Source organism: Lynx canadensis, chromosome X, assembly GCF_007474595.2.
Source record: "Lynx canadensis isolate LIC74 chromosome X, mLynCan4.pri.v2, whole genome shotgun sequence".
Taxonomy (NCBI): Eukaryota; Metazoa; Chordata; class Mammalia; order Carnivora; family Felidae; genus Lynx; species Lynx canadensis.
In genome coordinates this window covers 52,097,792-52,115,761 of record NC_044321.2, presented here as the reverse complement: position 1 = coordinate 52,115,761, position 17,970 = coordinate 52,097,792, and the positions used below count along the sequence as shown (strand labels likewise).

Genomic DNA, 17,970 nt, shown 5'->3' with positions numbered 1-17,970 from the left:
CTACAGATATTGGTGAGGGTGTGGAGAAAGGGAAACCCTCTTGCACCATTGGTGGGAATGCACTGGCACAATCACTTTGGAAAACAATATGGAAGTCAGTCAAAAAGTTAAAAATAGAACTACCTTATGACACAGCAATTGCACTATTTGCCCAAAAGATACAAAAATATAGATTTGAAGGGTCACATGCACCCTGATGTTTACAGCAGCATTGTCAATAATAGCCAAATGATGGAGAGAGCTCAAATGTCCATCGACTGATGAATAAAGAAGATATATCCATATATAGTATTATAACATATATATGTAATACATATATAATATGTATTTTAATAAATAATATAATATATAATATTACATATTATATATTATATATAATATATACTGGAATATTACTCAACCAATAGTGATATCTTGCTATTTGCAACAATGTGTATGGAGCTAGAGTGTATCATGCTAAGTGAAATAAGTCAGCTAGAGAATATACATATATATTTATATCATCTTTATGCATTCATCAGTCGATGGACATTTGGGCTCTCTCCATAGTTTGGCTATTGTTAATAATGCAGCTCTAAACTTTGGAGTGCATGTGACCCTTCAGATCTGTACTTTTATATCCTTTGGGCAAATACCTAACAGTGCAATTCCTGGTCATAGGGTTGTTCTATTTTTAATGTTTTGAGTAACTTCCATACTATTCTCCAGAACGGCTGCACCAGTTTGCATTCCCACCAATGGTGCAAGAGGGTTCCGCTCTCTTCACATCCTCATCAATAGCTGTTGTTTCTTGAGTTGCTAATTTTAGCCATTCTGACAGATGTGAGGTGATATCTCATCATGGTTTTGATTTGCATTTCCCTGATGATGAGTGATGTTGAGCATCTTTTCATGTGTCTGTTAGCCATCCGGATGTCTTCTTTGGAAAAATGTATGTTCATGTCTTCTGCCTATTTCTTAGCTGGGACATTTTGAGTGTGTGTTTTGAGTTTAATATGTTCTTTATAGATTTTGGACACTAGCCCTTTATCATGTATGTCACCTGCAAATATCTTCTCCCATTCTGTAGGCTGGCTTTAAGATTCCTTCACTATTCAGAAGCTTTTTATCTTGATTAGGTCCCAATACTTCATGTTTGCTTTTGTTTACCTTGCCTTCAGTGACGTTTCTAGTAAGAATTGCTTGGGCTAAGAAAAAAGGCCTGTGGTCAAAATCTTCTAAGAATTTGATCGTTAATGTTTCCTATATTAAACTGTAATTTTTTCAATATGATATTATCTGTTATTAACATGAAGCATGTGGTTGAATATTGTTTACTCTTAAATATTTTTATTTAAAGATAATAATTAGAATTTTTATTATTAAATATTTGAAGTAAAAAAAAGATAAGAAAAACAAAGAGGATGGGTGAGGAAGAGGAGAAATGAGAAACGGCAGAAAAAAGGGGCAGTGGAAAGAAAACAAGATTTGAAAGGAGGGAATAGAGGAATGATGAATAAGGAAAGCTCCAATGATGAAGGAAAGGAAAGACACCCTGAAGGACAGGGCAATAATAAATAATGAATTCTTCTCTTTCCTGCTGAGAAATCTAACATGAATTGGGTGGAAATAAGACATTACAAGCCCTAGATTTTTATCTTCCAGTTTCCCTGTCTATTAAAATTCCAGTATCTTTAGTTGTATTGGAAGAGATGAGGTATGCAAGATAATATTTTAAATACAATTGTTCATTTTTATTAAATGTAACCTTATTTAAATTTAAAGTAAATAAAAGAGGATTAAAAATCACCAATAAACCCACAGGAATCAAACACTCTTAACCTTTTGCTGCATTTTTTCTGGGGATTTGTTTTTCTAGTTTGTTAAACATAACTGTAAGCCTCCAGTACACAAAATGTTGAATATTCATGGTGGTGTTTTTAAGGCATCTGCAAAGTTACTTAATTACATATGTATATTTACCAATCCCCATTGCTACCCCTTCCTCTAGAATTCCAAAGCCAAATTCTAGTGCTGGCTTTTCCATTAACTCAGTATTTTTGTCTTGGGTTTGGAGAGCTACTCCCAACGGTCTCTCTCAATCTTCATTGGATATCAAGCCCCCAGGGAAAGAATGAAGGAAACTTCAGATTCAAGAGATCATCTAGGAGTAAGAATTAATAGAACTTGATAGGGAAAGGGCAAGACAGTAAGAAAAAAAAAATAAAGCAAGGTATTTAACCTGAGTAAATCATCACCCCCTCCATCCAGGTCTCTGTCTTTCCTCTCATTAGTAAAGTAACTAAATTGAGATTATCTCAAAAGTGTTCTACCACTTCCAACAATTTATTACTCATTAATTATTCATAAAGAAAAAAGAGTTTGAAAGATCTGGAAAATGCAAAGGTAAACAGAGTCTGGGCTTTTGCTAATATTTAAGGGATATTGGACCAAGAGTAACCTTTCAAGTCTTTAATAAACCCATTCACTCCCTCTCCCCCCATATCACCAATTATAATGTTTTTAAACCATCTACAACAACCCTCCTTGGGACTCCTTTTGTGTGGGTACAAACATAATTTCATTTATCCAAAGTAAGAGTAAGCATAGGGACACATATAAACTTGGCTGAGGAGCCTGGCTAATTTTGCAGGAAGGAGAGTAAACATAGGGTTTGGTTTTGGGATCAAGGATAGAGAGGAGGGTCTTTTTTCTTCCCCTTCACCTTTTGCTTCTTTGACTTCTCTGCCTGCCTTCCTTATTTCTTCCTTCCTTCCTTCCTTCTTTCCTTCTTTCCTTCCTGGAAAGTCTTTTCATTTAGAAATTTTCCACCCTAGGCCTTACTACAAGCATTTGTGTCTGTTGTTTTTTTTTCATCTCCATAAACCATTGTTTCTAATGTTCTACCACCATCTCTCCTTAACCAAGAAAGTATCCCCCAGGTAGATGGCCAGCAATGAAGTTCCAAGAAGTCTGTGGAGACCAGCTTTATGTCAAATGTTTTTCAAATGTAGTGCCAGAATGAAATTATTAAATTGTCAAGGAGACTTGTTTGGTTTAGGATTTTTTTTCCAAACACTAATGGAATTTACAGAACTAAAATAAAAGTTTAGTGGAGACTGTATGGAACTCACAAATTTTTCTGAAAACGCTATTGCCACCTACTGCCTAAAAAAAATAATACACACTACAAACTGCAAAGAAAAAGTACTATTGCATTATAAAATGTCAGACATAGATGGAATCTAAAGAAATACTCTTGAAAACTAAGAACAATCTGAGGGTTGATGGGGGGTGGTAAAGAGGGGAGAGTGGGTCATGGGTATTGAGGAGGGCACCTGTTGGGATGAGGACTGGGTGTTGTATGGAAACCAATTAGACAATAAATTCCATATTAAAAAAAGAAATATTCTAGCTAATTTTCTGTATGAAAGAAAGATATGGAAATGAGGGAAAGAGATAGACAAAGAGAGGGAAGGGGAGGGGCATGAACAATGGGAGAGAGAGGGAGGGAGAGAAAGGAAAGGAAAAAGGGAGGAAAAAGGGAAGATGGGAAAGGAAAGGGAGGGAGGAAGTGAGGGGGCTGGACAGAGAAAGAAAAGAATGATGAAATGCAGCCACAGGGTGGGGGTTGGTTAGACCACAATTAAATAGCAAATTAATTAAATACCTTGGGCTAAAAGGTTTTATGTTCTGATTCCTGGGCTGAATTTGTTACAGCACACCCCACCCCACTCCCACCAGAAGTTTGCACAAATCCTCATAGAATATCAGAGTTAAAAGCACTTTATAGATAGGTACATCTTGTGGACTTCCCTCACAATGCAAGGATTTTAGCTATAAAATCTCTATATAGCTATGGGACTACACAGTTAAGTCCACCCTCTATCCATATAAGAATTGCCCTGTTGTTGGGCAGTATCCATATTTCTTTCCTGTTGTTCCAGAAAAGAATTTCCTTAGCTCTTTACTTTTTGCCTACAGCTAAGAAAAAATGAAAATAACCAGAACAGAGTGCACATTGAGGAGAGAGGAGATAAGAGTGTTTTGAAAACTTCCCATGAACCCTTAACATGTCCTCTTTTCTCTTCACCTTCCCCCCTCACCCAGCACCATACCCAACAGAGCCTCTCAGCCTAGGGACAGTTGTTGAGTCACTTACCAGGGTTTTCAGGCTGCATGATGGCCATGACAAAGGTATGAGGAAAGAGCATGGCTGCACTCTTCCTCATGCCCTGAAGCTGCACAGTGTTGCCCTGGAACACGACCCCATGCACATCAGTCTCTGTGCCCAAGCCAAGCAGGTGCCAGGCCACTGTGTCACCCTTGCACATGTCCAGCCTGGGCAGGTTAGAGAACAGAAACCCATTAATGGCTGGAAAACAAAAACACAACACAAAACAGGAAGATGAGAACAGATTCTTCAAGCACGGGCCAGGAGCATAGCATCAGTTCTGTACTATGGTTTCCCACAATTTGAAATGTTGGATTCATCCTCAACTTCTCTGCCTTCTTCCCTAAGCCACTTTAGTTCTACTTATGAAGATCTGCCTCCTTGAGATAAGGGCCCAGCTGTCCTTTCTGAACTCACCCCCTGTAACTCTTATATCACACTTCACGTTCTTGCAAAACTGAAATTCTTTCCACTACCACAACTCTTTCACACACACACACACACACACACACACACACACACAGGTACCAGCATCTATTATTCCCACTCTTTTGAAACTCTCCTCCGTTGGCTTCTGTGACGCCACACTTTCCTGGTTTTCTTACAACCTCTCTGATTGTTTCTCTTTCATCTTGTTCTTGTTCTTCATCCCTCCTGAAAGTATTGGGGTTCCCTCAAGTTTCCATATTCATCTTTCAATCTGTCTCTTTTTCTTTACTTCACTGCTACGGCCTAGTATCTTGCTCTCATAATTTCTGGCCTGAACTCCTGAAAAAGCCCTCTCCCTGGTACCCTTGCCTTCAGTCTATCCTCCTACCCTATCTCACACAGAGGAACACACTATTCCTGTGAGCTCTATTTGTCTCTGTATCCCCAAGGCCTTAAAGATGCTAGGTGTTTATAAACACATGTTGAATTTTCACATGCTATTCCCTCTGCCTGGAATAACATTTTCCTCTACTTTCTCTACAGCAAACTGCTACTCATCCATTATACCTCAGCTCAAATGTCAACTCCCCTGTGACATAGGGCTACTTCTCTCCCCCCCCACCATGTCTTTCTGTGTGTGCCTCTCTCTGTCTCCTTCTCTCTCATTTCCATGAAATTTCCCTCCTACAAAATTCTTCCATATCACTTATCACAAAGTCCAATGATTTACTTACAAATGTATCTCCCACACTAGATTGACCTAGAAGCAAGCACATTTTTCTATATTTGTGTGACTGCCCAAGCACCTGGCATATTGTCTGGTACTACTCACGTGCTCCATAAAGTCAAACTGAAATGAACTTGGTTCACAGGACTTGTTTACTTTTTCCAGCTGATATAACTGGTTATGAGAACCAAAGAGACAGTCAAAAGACAACACAGTCATTCATGACTCCCTCCCTTTCTTCACACTCCTTTTGAAAATATAGGGAGGTCTGCTTAAATCTGACCCCTTTTTAATGTCCTCACATCCACTGGAACCACCTTTAATGAGTAATCCTACTTGGTAATTCTTCAAAATACTGATGAGAATGTTGCTAATCTCCTGATTCTGCTTCCATTGCCTGTAATGTATAATTGCAAACCTATTTAGCTTCCAAAACCAGCTCCAGCACTCCCTTCTCCCAGGAATCCCTCAATTGGATTGTTTCTCATTAACGTTCTCCTATGAACTCCATGTCACTTGAGAGCTGTTTCACATATCACACTTCATTATAATTGATCTTGTATTGTTCTATAATTATTTCATGTGTGTTATTAGTCTTATTTCATTGCAAAATGTTGGGAGCTCTTTGAAAACTGGGACCATGTCTTCACATTTACTCACTCACCCACCTACATACCTACCCATTAATTTGGTAGTTCACTTGTTCATTAAACATTTACTGTGTATTAGAAAATGTAGACTATACAGAGAGCAGCAAACAATACCCACCTTTCAGGAAAGTACACTCTAGCAGAAGTCAAAAGCCATGTAACAAATAACTATATAGAAAATGCTATTAAAATAGTCTGATCAAATTGAATAGTGGTTCAGAAGAGGGTGTCATTATCCTGGGATTGGGTGCTAAAAATGGTTACATGGATTAAGTCGCTTTTGAGTAAGACCTTAGGGAATGGAAAGAATTTCCACAAGCTAAAGGAAAAAGTATAAGGAAAGGTGCTTCAACTGGAGGGCAAAGCATTGTAAAAGCATGAAGTCAGAAAAGTACAAGGTATGTCTATATAGAGAAAAATAGTCCTGTTTGGCAGGAATATGGAGTTGGGGAGTAAGGATAGTGGTCAATAACAGAAAGAGGTAAGACTGGAAAGGTATCATCCCAACTTACTCTCTTCACTCTCTGGTGGATGCCTTGTTTGCAATTCTCATTTCATAGCACCTTTTTCCAATGCCCCCCATACTTTGTAACACAAGATAGAGCCCAAGAAGGCACAAAATATAAGATCTGTTGTCTTAGATTGAATTATTCAATCTAGCTCATATTTTGGGTAGAGCTGACCATGGGATCAGTGCTTTCACAGATGGGACATGATTATGTTTAGGTTAGGTTTTTACTTGTAAACTCTCAATTGTATCTCAGGGAAAAAACACTCTCCATACCATGCATCCGATTGGAGTCTTGGAAGCCTTTGACATCCTCTGAGAGCAGTCGGGAATCCAACATAGCAGTTGCTTGATTGGCATTGCTGTACCAGCTCTTGTTCTCATCCAACACAGTGAAAAGGAGAAAAAATTCCTTATCCACCCCTTTCTGTAGGTCCATGGTAGAGAACATAGGAAAAAAATGACAATGGTTTCAGCAGTTGTGAGTTGTGCAGCTCTAGACCTAAGAAGCCCCGATTTTTCCTATTTATTTTTTGAGATACAGAGTGATGCCCATTCCTCCTGCCTAGGGTTGTAGTTGTTGCTACACAGTTTTTCCTTTGGAAATTTAAATTTTCTAAATGTTTATTTATTCTTGAAAGAGAAAGAGACAGAGTGAAAGCGGGGAAGGGGCAGAGAGAGAGGGAGACACAGAATCTGAAACAGGGTCCAGGCTCCAAGTTGTCAGCACAAAGCCAGACGCAGGGCTAAAACCCACAAGCGGTGAGATCATGACATGAGTTGAAGTTGGATGCTCAACCAACTGAGCCACCCAGGCGCCCCTCCTCTGGTAATTTCAAACTGAAGGTGGGTGAAAGAGGTCAAAATAAAATAAAATGACGAGACTGGAGGGGAGGAATATATGAAAGTGGACATGAAGAAGCACAAGATGGGGATTATGGAGAAATAAAGAGTGATAGAAGAGAGCATAGAGTCACCCGGGGAAAGGTGGCTTGGAGATCAAGAGAAGACTCTGAAGAAAATAAGAGAAAAGGGTATATAATTATTATTAATGTACTATTATCATTATTATGATGATGATGATCATTATCATCATCATCACTATTATTATTACTTCTAACATTTACTGAGTGCTTATTATATATCAGATACTGTGATAAAGAAACTTCACATGGATTATTTTAATTAATCCTTGCAAAAACCCAAGATACCGACTTTTATTGTTAAACTTTACTACAGATATAGAAGCTGAGGCAATGGGAGGTTAAGTAACTTGCCCAAGGTTATACAGCTAGAAATGGTGAGATGGAAATGAAAGAACACAAATATTAAAATACATTTAGGAATTAGGATCACACTGGATAGTGGCATGCAGAAGTATGAAATTGCACACTTTCTTACATCATACACAACAATAAATTCAAAATGGTTACAAGACCTGAATGTGAGACAGGAAACCATCAAAATCCTACAGGAGAACACAGACAGCAACCTTTTTAACCTCAGCCACAACTTCTTACTAGACATGTCTCCAAAGGCAAGAGAAATAAAAAATGGACAATTGGGACCTAATCAAGATAAAAAAAACAAAAAACCTTCTGCACAGTGAAGGAAACAAAACAAGAAAGGCAACCAATGTAATGGGAGAAGATATTTGCAAATGATGTCAGAAAAAGAGTTAGTATCCAAAATCTATAAAGAACTTACAAAACTCAACACCCTAAACACAAATAACACAGTTAAGAAATGGGCAGAAGACATGAATGGACACTTTTCCAAAGGAGACATCCAGATGCCTAACAGACACATGAAAAGATGCTCAACATCATTCTTCATCAGGGACACACAAATCAAAATCACAAAGAGATACCATCTCACACCTGTCAGAGTGGCTAAAATTAACAACTCAGGAAACAGCAGATGTTGGTGAGGATGCAGAGAAAGGGGAACACTTTTGGACTGTTGGTGGGAATGCAAACTGGTGCAGCCACTCTGGAAAATGGTATGAAGGTTCCTCAAAAAATTAAAAATAGAAGTACGCTATGACCCAGCCATTGCACTACTAGATATTTATCGAAAGGATACAAAAATGCAAATTTGAAGAGGCATATGCACCCCAAAGTTTATATGCTATCAACAATAGCCATTTATGGAAAGAGCCCAAATGACCATCAACTGATATAAATGGATAAAGAAGATGTGGTTTATATAAACAATGGAATATTACTTGGAAATGAAAAAGAATGAAATCTTGCCATTTGCAATAACGTGGATGGAACTAGAACGTAATACTAACTGAAATAAGTCAGTCAGAGAAAGATGAATATCATATGATTTCACTCATATGTGGAATTTGAGAAACATGACAGATGAACATAGGGGAAGGGAAGGAAAAATAAGATAAAAAAAGAGAGGGAGGCAAACCATAAGAGACTCTTAAATACAGAGAAAAAACTGCAGGTTGCTGGAGGGGAAGTGGGTGGGAGAATGGGTTAAGTGGGTGATGGGCATTAAGAAAGGCACTTAGGATGAGCACTGGGTATCATATTTAGAGTTGAATCACTGGGCTCTATTCCCAAATTCATGACAACAGCATGTGTTAATTAACTTTAATTTACATTTAAAAATTAGAAAAAAACTATTTAAAAAATTAAGTCAAGGTTTAGAGGAAGGTGAGGTTTAAAAAATGAGGAGGTGATGAGAGGATAAAGATTAGAAAGGAATAGAAACCAAGAAAGATATTTGTGAATGAAAGAATACCATGCAAAATAGCATGAGGTCACCAAGTATCCATTTCTGATTAAATAGCTTGGTTATTTTTTCCATTCCCTTATCTCTAGAACACATTCCATTTTTAACCCCTATTTAACAACATAGCCTTGTCTTCTTCCCAGCAGGCTTTCCATCCATAAACCTTGGCAATACCTGTTTGCCATCTGCATTCAAGGCACCAGCCTTGCATACCAATAGGGGCCCCACCAGACCGGAATTCGTATCTCTTATGGGATCTGCAGCAGAGAAGTACATCCAGGTGAGACAGGCAGGATCCTGAGCAGCAGGGCCAGCGTGAGAGGGGACTGCCCAGCGATATGTTACTTTCTCAAAGGGCTTGGCCACCAAGCCAAGGTTGGATGAGCCTGCAGGGAAAAATATGACTAATTATCGTATTTGCTACAGTGAGAATCAACAGCTCCAAAGAGTGTGGTTAATATTATAAACCACAAGGTATTTTTGAGCAGCAGCAATATACAATATAGAATATTAAAAAGAATCCTTGGTAGGAGTGAAGAGACCAAAGTTAGTTTCTGGTTCTGTTAATAGTTGTTATGCAAACTGGGGAAATTTAAACTTTGCCAAGTTACAGTTTTCTAAACTCATAGGACTGAAGGATTAAAAGGGCCTTTAAAACTTATTTGGCCTCTTTGGTTAGATTTATTCTTAGGTGTCTTCTGTTTTTTGGTGCAATTGTAAATGAGATCAATTCCTTGATTTCTTTCTGCTGTTTCATTATTGGTGTATAGAAATGCAACCAATTTATGTAGGTTGATTTTACATCCTGTGTCTTTGCTGAACTCACGTATCAGTTCTAGCAGTTTTTTGGTGGAGTCTTTCAAATTTTCCATGTAAAGTGTCATGCCATCTATGAAGAATGAAAGTTTGATTTCTGTATGCTGAAAACCATAGAAAATTTATGAATTTATGGATTTGTGAAGAAGACACAAACAAATGGAAAAACATTCCATCCTCATGGATTGGAAGAATAAATATTGCTAAAATGTCGATACTACCCAAGTCAATCTACACATTCAATACAATTGCTATCAAAATAACATTAGCATTATTTACAGAGCTAGAACAGTCTTAAAATTTGTATGGAACCAGAAAAGATCCCAAATACCCAAAGTAATGTTGAAAAAGGAAACCACAACTGGAAGAATCACAATTCCAGACTTCAAGCTTCATTACAAGGCTGTATTAATTAAGACAGTATGGTACTGGCACAAAAGCAGACATGTAGATCAGTGGATCATAACAGAGAACCCAGAAATGGACTGACAAATCTATGGCTAACTAATCTTTGACAAAGCAGAGAAGAGTATCCAATGGAAAAAAGGCAGAATCTTCAGGAAATGGTGTTGGGAAAACTGGACAGTGACATGCAAAAGAATGAACCTGGAACACTTTCTTACAGCATACACAAAAATAAATTCAAAATGGATGAAAGACCTAAATGTGAGACATTAAACCATCAAAGCCCTACAGAAGAAAACAGGCAGCAACTTCTTTGACCATGGCCACAGGAAATTCTTCCTAGACATGTCTCCAGAGACAAGAGAAATAAAATGAACTATTGGAACCTCATCAAGATAAAAGTCTTCTGCATAGCAAGGGAACAATAAACAAAACTAAAAAGCAACCAACAGAATGGGAGAAGATTTTTCAAATGATATATCAGAAAAGGGGTTAGTACCCAAAATCCATAAAGAATTTATCAAACTCAATACTCAATAAACCAATAATCCAGTGAAGAAATGGACAGAAGACATGAATAGACACTTTTCCAAAGAAGACATCCAGATGCCTAACAGACACATGAAAAGATGCTCAATATCACTCATCATCAGGGACATACAAATTAAAGTCATAAAGAGATACCATTTCACACCTGTCAGAGTGGGTAAAATTAACAACTCAGGAAACAGCAGATGTTGGTGAGGATGCAGAGAAAGGGGAACTCTTTTGGACTGTTGGTAGGAATGCAAACTGGTGCAGCCACTCTGGAAAACGGTATGAAGGTTCCTCAAAAAATTAAAAATAGAACTACACTATGACCCAGCCATTGCATTACTAGGTATTTATCCAAAGGATACAAAAATGCAAATTTGAAGAGGCATATGCACTTCAACGTTTATAGCAGCACTATCAACAATACAAAGTTACTGAAAGTGCCCAAATGTCCTTTGACTGATAAATGGATAAAGATGTTGCATGGGAGCACTTGGTGGCCCAGTTGGTTAAGCATCCAACTTCAGCTCAGGTCATGATCTCGTGGTTTGTGAGTTTGAGCCCTATATTGGGATCTGTGCTAATAGCTCAGAGACTGGAGCCTGCTTTGGATTCTGTGTTTCCCTCTTTTTCTGCCCCTCCCTCACTCACACTCTATCTCTTTCTCAAATATAAACTTCAAAACAATATAAAAAAGTAGGCAGATGTGGCTATATATATATATATAGTCACTTATTTATCCATTCACCTATTGATAGGCACTTCGTCTTCTTCCATAGTTTGGCTATTGTAAATAATGCTGCTATAAACATAAGGGTGTGTGTATCCCTTTAAATTAGTGTTTTGGGGAATTTTTAAAGTTTTTATTATTTAAAGTTTAGTTCAATAAAATAGTGTAATATTAATTTCAGGTGTACCATATAGTGATTCACCACTTCCATACAACACTCAGTGCTCATCACAATAAGTGCACTCCTTAGTTCCCATCATCTATTTCACCCATCCCACATCCACCTTCCGTCCAGCAACCAATAATTTGGTCTTTTCCACTGTGGTCAGGAACAAGATAATGATGTTCACTCTTACCAATGTTATTTAACATTGTACTGGAAGTCCTAGCCACAACCAGACAACAAAAGAAATTAAAAAAAAATCAAAATCACCAAGGAAGAAGAAAAACTTTAAATATTTGCAGATGACATGATATTCAATGTAGTGTTTTTTGTATTTTGTGGGTGTATACCCAATATGAAATTAATGGATCATAGGGCAGTTCTAATTTTCACTTTTTGAAAAACCTCCATACTGTTTTCCATAGTGGCTGCACCAGTTTGCATTCCAACCAACAGTGTAGGAGGGTTCTCGTTTCTCCACATTCTCACCAACACCTGTTGTTTCTTGTGTTTTTGATTTTTGTCATTCTGACAGGCATGAGGTGATATCTTATTGTAGTTTGATTTGCATTTCCCTAATGATGAGTTGTGTTGAGCATCTTTTCATGTGTCTGTTGGCCTTCTGGATGTCTTATTTGGAGAAATGTCTGTTCATATCTTCTGTCCATTTTTAATTGAATTATTTATTTTTTTGAGTGTTGAGTTGTATGAGTTCTTTATATATTTTGGATACTAACCTTAAAGGCCATATATGAAAAACCTACAGAGAACATAATACTCAATCGGTGAAAACTGACAGCTTTCCCCCTAAAGTCAGAAACAAGGAAAGGATGTCCACTCACTACTTTCATTCAACATAGTACTGGAATTTCTAGCCACAGCAATTAGACAACAAAAAGAAATAAAAAGCACCCAAATTGGTAATAAAGAAGTAAAACTTTCACTGTTTGCAGATGACATGATACTATCTAAAGAAAACCCTAAAGATTCCACAAAAAAGATACTGGCAATGGCAAATTAATTCAGTAAAGTCCAGGATACACAAATTAAATGTGCAGAAATCTGTTGCATTTCTTTTTTAAAATTTTTTTTTTCAACGTTTATTTATTTTTGGGACAGAGAGAGACAGAGCATGAACGGGGGAGGGGCAGAGAGAGAGGGAGACACAGAATCGGAAACAGGCTCCAGGCTCTGAGCCATCAGCCCAGAGCCCGACGCGGGGCTCGAACTCACGGACCGCGAGATCGTGACCTGGCTAAAGTCGGACGCTTAACCGACTGCGCCACCCAGGCGCCCCGATATCTGTTGCATTTCTATACACTAATAATGATATAGCAGAAAAAAATTAAGAGACTGTTAAAAACTGAGAACAAACTGAGGGTTGATGGGGGGTGGGAGGGAGGGGAGGGTGGGTGATGGGTATTGAGGAGGGCACCTTTTGGGATGAGCACTGGGTGTTGTATGGAAACCAATTTGTCAATAAATTTCATATATATATATATAAAAAAAGAAATAATCCCATTTACAATTGCACCAAAATAAGAACCTAGAAATCAACCTAACCAAAGAAGTGAAAGACCTGTACTCTGAAAACTATAAAACACTGATGAAAGAAACTGAAGACAACACAAAGAAATTGAAAGACATTCCATGCTCATGGATGGGAAAAACAAATATCATTGAAATGTCAATCATATTGAAATATATATGTGAAATATATTTGAAAGAATATGTCTCTTTTTTAGCTCAGCTCTGCTTCACTGTAATATCATGCATGCATTCAGCAATATCCATGCAAGGCAATTAATTCTGTCCCTTCCCTCATTTCCTCCCCCTATTTATTTGTCCTCAAGAGCTACTTGATATTTACTGCAGCCCACATCAGTTGGAAACCCTGCTTGCTCACCATTATTGTACACAGTTCCTTCGTAATCTTTCTCATAAAAGACTCCATGAGGCTGTATGCTGAATGGCTGGGAAGCACGGTTGTAAAAGATCACCTGGATGGTGTCACCCACCTCAGCCCGGATCACTGGTCCTGGAAGATGGAAAGGAGAGACAATGGGAATGAAAACAGAGATGACCAGGGAGGATGGAAACAAAATAAGAGGGAGGTAAAGAAAAAGGAAGTGAAAAAGATAAACCCTCCCTGTGTAATAATAAAAATAATCCCTTATAAGTGTGTTGCAATTGACAGCTATAAAAAACTTCTTTTTTAAATTCATTATCTCATTTGGACCTTCAAACATTATATTGAGGATATTTTTATTTTACAAATGTGGAAACTGCAGCTCAGAGAGGTTGAATTGATGTTCCCAAATTCAAATAACTGATTAGAAACAGATTATGACTTAAAGCCAAGTCTTTCACCCACCCCCACTGTCAGGTTCAATCCCATTTCCCTTACGTTTATTGCCCCAATTCCCATAGCTGCATTTCCTAGTAAGATACATCTAACTATCTGATCTTGCCTCAAGCCTAAACCAATTCTGAGCATATAAAATTATTATATCCTCTATCCAGGTCCTGAACTAGGTAGTTGAGCCATGATTCATGGAGCCTTTTTTGTTCCACTATTCACCACCTCTAACTTAGCTCAGTCATCTTTGAGATTAACCAGAAGTACCAAGACAATACCCTGAGCATTTGTGCAGGCTTAAACCCTAGTTCAGTGTTTCTGGTTTGTTTTCTACTCACTTTCCACACCTAATGCTGCACCTATGATCCAAGAATCAAATGAAAATGAAAACACAACATAGCAAAATGAGATGCCATGGAAAATGTGCTAAGGGAGACCTTTGTAACTATAAATATTTACATTGAAAAAACATCTCAAATCAACAACTTACTTTACAAATTAAAGAATTAGGAAAAGAAAACAAACTAAATCCAAAAATAGAAGAAGGAAGAAACTGATAAAGACTAGATCAGAGATAAATAAGATATAGAAAAGAAAAACAATAAAGAAAATCAATGAAACCAAAAGTTGGTTCTCTGAAAAGATCAACAAAATTGACTAACTGTCGTAGATATGGATTAAGAGAAAATAGATAAGACTCAAATTACTAAAATAAGAAATAAAAGTGAAGACTTTATTACCAATTCTACAGAAATAAAAAATATTGTAAGATAGTACTATGAATGATTGTACACTGACAAATTGGGTAACCTAGATGAAATGGAAAAAGTCCTAGAACAGAAAACCTACCAAGACTAAAGCATAAAGAAATAGAAAGTCTGAATAGAATTGTAACTAGCAAGGGTATTTTCTTCTTTATTTTTATTTTTACTTTAACTTCAGTGTAGTTAACATACAGTGTTATATTAGCTTCAGATGTATAATATAATGATTCAACACTTCAATACAACATCTGGTGCTCATCACAAGTGCCCTCCTTAATCCCCACCACCTATTTCACCCATCCCCCCACGCACCTCCCCTCTGGTAACCAACAGTTTTTTCTTTATAGTTAAGAGTCTGTTTCTTGTTTTGCTTCTCTATTTCTTTCTCTCTCTCTCTTTGTTTTCCTTTGCTCATTTGTTTTGTTACTTAAATTACACATAGAAGTCAAATCATATGGTATTTATCTTTCTCTGACTGACATTTTTCATTTAGCATTATACTCTCTAGCACCATCCATGTTGGTGCAAATTGCAAGCTTTTATTATTTTGTATGGCTGAATTATATATAAAGAAGATATATGTGTGTATATATATATGTGTGTATATATATACATATATATATGTATATAGATAGATGTATATCTATATCTATCTATATATATATCTTCTTATATCAATGGACACTTGGGCTCTTTCCATAATCTGCTTATTGTAAGTAATGCTTCTATAAACATACAGATGGTTGTATCCCTTTGGTTTAGCATTGTATTTTGATTTAGTGTTTATATTTTGGGGGTAGATATGCAGTAGTGTGATTACCGGATTCTAGGGTAGTTCTATTTTTAACTTTTTATGGAACCTCCATACTGTTTTCCAAAGTGGGTGCACCACTTTGCATTCCCACCAACTGTGCAAAAGGGATCTCTTCTCTCCAAATTCTTGTCAACACTTGTTGTTTCTTGTGTTTTTTATTTTAGCTACTCTGACAGGTGTGAGGGGATACCTCATTGTAGTTTGGACTTGTATTTCCCTAATGATGAGTAATGTTGAGCATCTTATCATGTGTCTGTTGGGTATCTCAATGTCCTCATTGGAGAAATGTCTGTTCATTTATTCTGCCCATGGTTAATTGGATTATTTGTTTTTGAGTGTTGAGTTGTGTAACTTTATATATTTTAGATACTAATTCCTTATTGGATAATAATTTGCAAATATTAGGTTGATAATTTGCAAATAGGGTAGGATGCCCTTTAGCTTTGTTGACTGTTTCCTTCACTGTGCAGAAGCTTTCTTATTTTTATGTTGTCCCAATAGTTTATTTAGCTTTGTATCCCTTGCCTTAGTATACATATCTAGAAAAAGGTTGATACCGCCAATGTCAGAGACATTTATGCTTGTGCTCTCTTCTAGGATTTTTATGATTTCAGGTCTCACATTTAGGTCTTTAATCCATTTTGAATTTATTTTTGTGTATAGTGTAAGAAAGTGGTGCAGTTCCATTATTTTGCATGTTTGCCAATATTTGTTGAAGAGACCTTTTCTGTGGGAACAGTCTTTTAAACATATAATGCTGAGAAAACTGGATTTCCACATGCAAAACAATAAAGTGGGACTTCTATTTAATACCTCATTACCATATATAAAAATTAACGCAAAATATATTCAAGACGTAAATTTAAGATCTAAAACTATACAACTCTGGTAAGAAAACATATGGCGAAATCTTCCCAACATTTGCTTTGCTGATGATTTATTACATATGACACAAAAAGCGTAGGTAATAAGAGAAAAAAATAAACATAATGAATTTCAGTATTTTTTTAACTGTGCATCAAAATACACTATAAACAGAGTTAAAAACCACCCACAGAATGGGGAAAAAATATTTGCAATTCCTAAGTCTGATAGGAGATTAATATCAATAATGCATATGGAACTCCTAAAAATCAACAACAAAAAATAAAAAAAAACTCAATTAAAAATGGGCAAGTGACTTAAATAGACTTTTCTCCAGTGAATACACAAAGGACCCTGAAGCCAAGACTACCCTGTATGTCAACTAACTTGAATTTAAATTAAAAAATGTACAAATGACCAATAGGAACATGGAAGGATATTCAACATCACCAATTATTAGGGAAATTATAATCAAAAATACAATGGGATACCTCCTCATACCTCTTAGGATGGTTACTATCAAAACAAAAACAATACAGTACAAAACAAAACAAAAGAGAAAACAAGCATTGGCAAGGATGTGGAGAAATTGGAACCCTTGTGCACTGTTGGTGGAAATACAAAATGTTACAGCCACTATGGAAAAGAGTACGGTGGTTCCTTAGAAAATTAAAAAAAATAAATTTACCGTATTATACAGCATTTCCACTTCTGTGCACATAACAAAAGGTATCCAAAGCATGTCTCAAAGAGATATTGTACACCCATATTCATAGTAGCATTATTCTCGATAGCCAAAATGTGGATGCAACCAAAGTGTCCACTGATAGATGAATGGATAAACAAAATATAATATATACATACAATGAAATATTATTAAACCACGAAAAAGAATGAAATCTTGTGATGTGCACTAACTTGGATGGAGCTAGAGTATAATGTGAAATTAGTCAGCCAGAGAACAATAAATACCATACAATATCCATCATATGTGGAATTTAAGAAACAAAACAAAGGAACAAAGGAAAAAAGAGAGAGAGAGAAACCAAGAAATAGATTCTTAACTATAAAAAACAAACTGACTGTTTACCAGGGGCAAGGGACATGGGTGTATGGGGTAAATAGGTGGTGAGGATTAAGGTGTGCACTTGTCATGATGAGCACTGGGTGTTATATGCAGTTGTTGAATCACTGTATCATACACCTGAAACAAATATAACACTGTATGTTAACTATAAGAGAATTAAAATTTTTAAATTTAATAAAAAATAAAGACATGAGAATGATAGATGACAAGAAAAAA

The 17,970-nt window shown here is 36.7% G+C and overlaps 1 protein-coding gene across 2 annotated transcripts in view; it reads right to left on the bottom strand.

Moving 5' to 3' along the window:
• The window catches only part of HEPH (hephaestin), a 75,641-nt gene that overhangs the window by 43,405 nt on the left and 14,266 nt on the right, over positions 1 to 17,970 (bottom strand). For both annotated transcript variants that reach the window (XM_032592211.1, XM_032592210.1), the window contains exons 8-11: positions 13,773 to 13,904; positions 9,393 to 9,604; positions 6,744 to 6,894; positions 4,142 to 4,354 (exon numbers count right to left, since the gene is read on the bottom strand). In XM_032592211.1, coding sequence (XP_032448102.1) covers positions 4,142 to 4,354; positions 6,744 to 6,894; positions 9,393 to 9,604; positions 13,773 to 13,904 — 708 coding nt within the window. The remainder of the gene's footprint in view (positions 1 to 4,141; positions 4,355 to 6,743; positions 6,895 to 9,392; positions 9,605 to 13,772; positions 13,905 to 17,970) is intronic.